At 35.4% G+C, this 6704-nt stretch overlaps 1 protein-coding gene across 1 annotated transcript; it reads left to right on the forward strand.

Annotated features, from left to right (window-relative positions):
• Positions 1 to 234: 234 nt before the first annotated feature.
• Positions 235 to 1870, forward strand: LOC149144048 (heavy metal-associated isoprenylated plant protein 20-like). Its single transcript, XM_089448656.1, has 3 exons — positions 235 to 408; positions 756 to 834; positions 1036 to 1870. Exons 1-3 carry the CDS (start codon positions 337 to 339, stop codon positions 1329 to 1331), a joined length of 447 nt encoding a protein of 148 aa, XP_089304782.1. The 5' UTR covers positions 235 to 336; the 3' UTR covers positions 1332 to 1870.
• The last annotated feature ends 4834 nt before the right edge of the window (positions 1871 to 6704 follow it).

Consider the following 6704-nt stretch of genomic DNA (forward strand, 5'->3'; position numbering starts at 1 on the left):
CAGTATCCGATCCGACCTGCTACAGGGCCTTCTCTACAAAGAAGTGGGCTCCAACGCTGTTTTGCTACTATCGTGGCATTCCACCTGGCGAATTTTTTTAGCGTGTAAGCTGCTTGGAAATGTGAATATCAAATTGAAACCGGCTTTCATCATTTTAATACAACTAGAACTGGTAGATATTGCTAATTCCAACCATTAAGACCGCCTAGTAGTTTCGAGTTTGCCTATAAAATCTGTGCCCTCTCCTTTTATACAACATATCTGCTTCTAGGTCTGGAGATAGATATTTCTGCCGTTTTCAAAGCACACTCGAGATTTCTTTCAAGTTTCTGCTCGATGGGCGCGCTGGATTATGTATCGAGTTTCTTCGGCGATCGCAGGAGACACGTCAAGCAATTACAGTTGCAGGTATACTGCATCACCCACTTTTATTAATTAATTATGATGTGTATTTCGTTAATTTCCAGTTTAAATGAGCATTTGATGATTTTCTGTGCTTTCCTTTCTTTCTCTTTCTTTTTTGCTTTAGGATTGATTAAGAATTTGGTAGGGATTTGTTGTAATTTTTAATGAATGTTATTAAATTTAAAAAAATTAAGATGCTGAATCTTTATATACCAGCAAAAATACATTTTAAACGACAAATTATTAAATTTTTCTGAAACATATTCCACCCAAAACTCCAAAACCTGGACAACGCCGTAAATTTTATCCTATAAAGCTGATCATTGTTTTAATTTTGGGAACTGTTGCAGACTGTCATGTTGAGAGTCCGCAATATAGATTGTGACGGCTGTGAGAAGAGAGTGAAGAGGTCAGTCTCGTCCATGAAAGGTGAGCACTGAGTTTTCGGTGTGGTTCTTTAACTGGGTTTGTTCACATGGTGCATCGCTTTTTAGTATTATAAATCATATTAAGATGTTCTCAGATATTATTATCAGTTATACAATACTTCTATCATAAATATAAACCTTAATGGTGATTGAATCATCTCTTAGAGCACCTTATCTCATGTGATGAATGTCACATGCGCAGGCGTGCAATCGGTGGATGTGAACAGAAAGGAGCAAAAGTTAACGGTAACTGGATACGTGGAGGTATCCAAAGTGCTGCGGAGGGTGAAGCGCACCGGTAAGCCCACAGAGATTTGGCCTTATGTACCTGCCGAAATGGCATACCATCCCTACGCTGCTGGGACTTACGACAAGAAGGCTCCTCGCGGCTACGTTCGGAACGTGGACCCGAGTTTCCTCATGAACCCTAATCGCACAGACGAGCAGTACACTGACATGTTCAGTGAAGACAATACGAATTCCTGCACCATCATGTAGCTGCAGCTGCCGCTGCCTGTACAGTCAAAACTATTTATTGGGGCGGCGGCAGCAGAAGAGGCTCCCAGCTTTTTCTCAACGCCCACCGTTCTTGGTGATTGGAGGTGTAGGTCGGCTTCTCCATCTTTATAATTATATTTCTGTGACTGGAGCTCTTTTCGATCTAATGGGCTGTTCAGGAGAAGGAGAACAGATCGTGAACATGGTTTGAAAATTATGAGTCTTCATGAATATTTCCGCCGTGCAAAAATATCAAAAGCAGAAGAGAGGCCAGGCCATAAGCGACACAACGCGAACAAATAGTGATCGTGTTGAGCATCCTTGACCTATTCCTTTATCTGTCAGTATACATGCATTTTGTAATATGACCCTCAGCGTTCTTAAGAATACGACTCATCAAAAAGAGACGTGTCCAGGTCATTCATTTTAGGAAGGTTTCAACCATTTATTTTACGGAGGTAGACATACCATATCTTCTTTTATTTGGAGATTTGTGGCTTTTGAGAAGGAAATATATGTTTTTATGTTTTAGTTATTAAATCCACTTGTATTAAATATTAAATTTTATAATGATAAAAATAAAATCAAAATATATTAGTGTATTTATATAAATTAAATAGTTTATAAATATGGATAAATATTAATTTATGAAAGGCATAAATATATTTATTTATTAATTTATATCACATTGCTAATATTTAAAAATAAAACTATTAAAAAAACTAAATTAAAATATTATTACTATTAATTATAAAACCATAAAATAACTAAATGATAATATTACTTTAATTTATTACTACTATTAATGATGTGGTTAGATATATGTATTTTGCTATAGGGTTTTCTCAAGTTTAATTTAATAATCAATAATTTTTAGGTAGATGGTAAAAATTTAATCTTCATAAAATATTCTTAGCAGTGTACACAAATAAAATATTGAGAATTATTTTCAAAATAATTATGTTTTTTTGTCTTTTTAATCAAATTCATTAATTAAAAAAAAAATTGCAATATGAAATGCGTTATGGTATTTTAGGCATGTGTTATTGATGACTCATGGTATTGTAACAAAGTCTATTTATAGATTAAGAATCTCCATAATAAAGTGGAGGTGAATCTCCATGGTTAAGAATCTTCTCACATATTTAAAGTTATAATTTAGTTAATTCTTATAATTTTTTTAATTTTAACAACTTGATAAAGTAAGTATTTTGATGCTTATTATGACTTGATGCCTATCATCATTTTCCAACCATTTAAACATATATACAATTAATAAAAACATGTAATTAAATTCTTAACCCTAGAGATTCACCCTTATTTTACCATGGAGATCTTTAACTTGTAAATAGACTTTGTTACAATACCATGCCCAATACCATGGCTTTAAAAAAAGGGACATAACTACATTATGATTACTACTAAAAATATTCTACACCAAATTAGTGTATGAGACCTCCCACACAGCTAAGTTTACAAAGGCATACATACTCTACACCCTTTAGTTTTGAACCTTGGACCTCTTAGGAGAAACACATGCCCTTAACCATTAGGCCCAACTAAAAACATCTAAAACTTAAAAAAAAATCTTAAACCATATAAACCTCTATTAAACCCAAAGTTTTAAAATTAAATTTCAAAATTCATAAATTTAACCTCTCCAAATTGTTAAATTACAAATCTTCTAGACAAACATCATATTAAAATACATCCACAATGCTCCATCAAATTATCTTATAACCACTGTAACAATATCATTCCCTAAATTCATAAATTATCGAATTATCTAAATGTTAAGCTAAATCCTTTATATCTTTATTTCATTTTTGTTTTATTTTAAATTTTGGTTTAAAACTTTGTTTTAATTGTTTTTAAGTTTATTCCTTTTTTTTTTGGTTATGTAAAGTTTTTTTTTTCTTCTTCGTTTTTAACTCGTTCAAAAGTTATATATATAATTTTTTACTTTATTATTAGAACTAATTTAGCATATAACTCAATACTTAAAATGCAATTAAGTAATTAATAGAATTTAAGTAAATATTGGAAAATAAAGCAAATGTAAATGTTGAATAAGTTAAATTGGGAGAGTGAAAAAGAAATTAATGAAAAGAAAAAATAAATAAAATTAGAAAAAAAAGAAAAACTAAGGAATGGGATATGAAGGCTCATAGCTATTTGCCTTCTCTTTACTCTCAATTTCTCCTTATTTCTTTGTTTTCCTTCATTTTCTGTCACGATCTATCCAAAGTTATATAAAAAAAATTTAAATAAATATCACAGACCTACTACTTTACCATTCATCCATTCGATTATAAAGTAATTATGATGCAAAGCATCGCTTTCCATGGTATAAAAGTGCTGCTGTAACTATACAATGTATAACAATTCCTAATGTAATAAGGTTCCTCCCTTAAGTTAATACTCATGAACCAATTGGCAACCTTTACGAATTTGGGGGCTAAGTTAATGACTAACCCTGTCACCGGTGCCAGATGGTGCACGGAATCCTTACTCACCTCACCTACCATCACCAGGTGGCAATTACCGTGCTGAGGCCACGTGATACTTTGGTTAAAGCGCTAGAGTTTACGCGCCAAGCTCTCAATCGATTGAACGGTGTGGATGATAAGTTAAGATCGAAGGGTCCGAATGCACCCAAGGGTTTACTGGTGGTTTATATACCACTGAGCTATGTTTTTTAGTCCATTTGCACATGTTTCGGAAGGTGGAAGCTGTTCAGCTCGGCGGTAACCCCCTTGCTTCAGCTACCAGATCTGCAACGCTCCATTCAGGTATCCCTATAACCATGGTCCGCCGATTACAGTTTCTTCCACAGCTGTTTGGATTTATAAGTAACTACACAGTACTTGCGTTTACTATCGGTTCATTAGTTCTGTTTACCTCTGATCAAGCTAATCTCATTGCTTTTACTGTGTTAGGGTTTATGCTACGAATCTTCAGCCATTCAACAGATAATAAGCAGCCGTGGCTCCTCCAGGTATTTACCCATCGTAATCTTAACACAGAACTTGCATTTCAGTTGACGGGTGAGAGTTTATCCTTGAGTAATGTGTTAAGTTGACTCTATTAGCTGAAGGAGTTCCTCATGGAGGTTTTCCTTAAATGCTTCAGGGTTATATACTCGGACAAACCCTGGACTTGAAACGCGGTCGGCCCTTCCATGCCGGTACCTGCGTTCTCATGGTCTCTACCATTTTATGTTAAATAGCTGTTTGGGCATTATGCCAGGTTGCATGTATATGTATATTTGTTAAAAGGGTCCACGGTCTCATGGCCGGAACCGTTTCGACTCAAGGTCCTCAGGCTTTTACTTCCTTCTGTCTTCTCATAGTGTCGAGAATGTTGAACATTGATTCATAAGCTTTTGTCTGTAATTTATGAGAGAATGAGAGTTCCCTTCGACTCTCTGGATACTTGGTTAATTTACTGTTTTATACCCAACAGGGTTTCGATTATCTTGAAGTCAATATACTTTTCCCTTGAATACGATAGGTATATTTATTTGTTTACAACTGTTGGCACCAAATCTGTATATTTATACGCGTATTGTATCGATTCACAGACATTTCTGAGCTCGATTTGAATTCACAGTTATTGCATTTCCTTCGGTTCACAGTTTGACATTATTTTTTGATTAAGGGTTTTATAGTAACAGTTCTATAATTGCTCCTTGGACTTGTCTTTTAGTACAACGGCTGCATGGTCGTTACCACAGTGGGGTTCTATTGTCCGGGGACAACATGTCGCCTTATGGATAATAGTATCAACCCGCACTCTGAATCGAATGCGTTCAGACGAGTGGTAATACAGTTGATGGTTTATACTTGTTTCGAATGTAAATGGCATGTAAATCTTGTTTCAAATATATGAATGTAACCCTTGTTTCAAGTTTATGCATATAACCCTTATTTCAAATATATGAATGTAAACCCTTGTTACAAACATATGAAAAGTGTACCCTCGGTACAGGGTTTGACTAAATCTCTGGTTACAGCTTCATTATATGTTATAAATAACGGTACTTTCTCAGTTTATTGTTCTTGTTGGTTTAGAATCGCAAGGATTTCCTTGGTCCTTCTGGTTCTCTATAATCAATCTACTGCTACAGTTTTCAGCGAGTTCTTCCGCTGTTATACAGTTTAATGCATTCTTATATCATGCACTTCTCATTCCTGCATACAGTTATGATCTTCCAGAACTTGTACGATTTCTATGTATATAGCACGTTTCAGTTTCTATGCAGATGGCATGCACTAGTTTTCTGTTCTGTTAATATGCATTGGTTTTCATACGTTTAACTTGCAATGCTTATAACAGATAGTCTGCATGCACTGATTTCTGTACTGTTAATATGAATCAGTTTTCATACATTTAACTTGCAATGCTTATAGCAGATAGTCTCTGTTCTCTTGCTTTAATAACTAGTACTAAAATGCTCATAGTACTGTTTCCTAATAGTAAACATTCTTTTACCTTTACAAAGCAACAGAGACTTGGATTCATTTCCTTCTATTTTCCCAATATACTGATTAAGGAAAAACTGAATCTGGTGAATAATTCGTACCTGGTCTACCAGCTACAGGAGTTAATGCTCCAGAAGTTCACCAGCATTTATATAATTGCTCTTATCCACCCAACCATGAGATCCATTGATACGTTGGATTCTCCCCCCGAGCTGTCTTGCAGGCCTGCAGCCCTCGACAAGACTCATGCACTATTGTGCTAGGGTTATCTGGTCCTTACCAAACTTAACCCTCCTGTTCTTTCTCTTTTCCTTTTTCTTGGAATCTCTCTCTCCCTCTCTGTCACAACAGACCAGGGGTTTCCCCTCCCAAGACTTTTCCTGGCTGAGGGGTTAGTTTCATTTTCAGTTTTATAACTGTTTCCTTTCTTTAGAAATCCTCCCTTAGGAGACTGCCAGCATTTCCAAAATATCTTCCATTTCATAAATAAAAATAATATCATTTAACACAATAATTAACTGTTCACATTAGTTTCTTACCCTAGTAACTTTCATAATTACATGTTTTACGGGGTCATCACATCTTCCCTCCCTGGGATTGGACATCGTCCCGGTGTCTATTCCCTTTAAATAAGTCTGGGTAAGCTTTCTTCATAAGTTCCTCGTCTTCCCAAGTAGCCTCCTCAGGCCCATAGTGCTGCCACAACACTTTAATTTGGGTAATAACCTGTTTCCGCAGCCGCACTTCTCTTTGGTCGAGAATGCTCTGTGGTTCGACCAGAACCTCGCCTTCCGGTTCGACCTGCAGAAAATCAATATTTTAATCAGTTTACATTAAATGTATCCACATGTTCAAAACAACGGGATTAACTCTTACCCGAACATCTTGC

This window comes from Pinus tabuliformis, chromosome X (genome assembly GCF_031772625.1).
Source record: "Pinus tabuliformis cultivar Carrire ecotype Pingquan chromosome X, CPIR1, whole genome shotgun sequence".
NCBI classification, from domain to species: Eukaryota; Viridiplantae; Streptophyta; class Pinopsida; order Pinales; family Pinaceae; genus Pinus; species Pinus tabuliformis.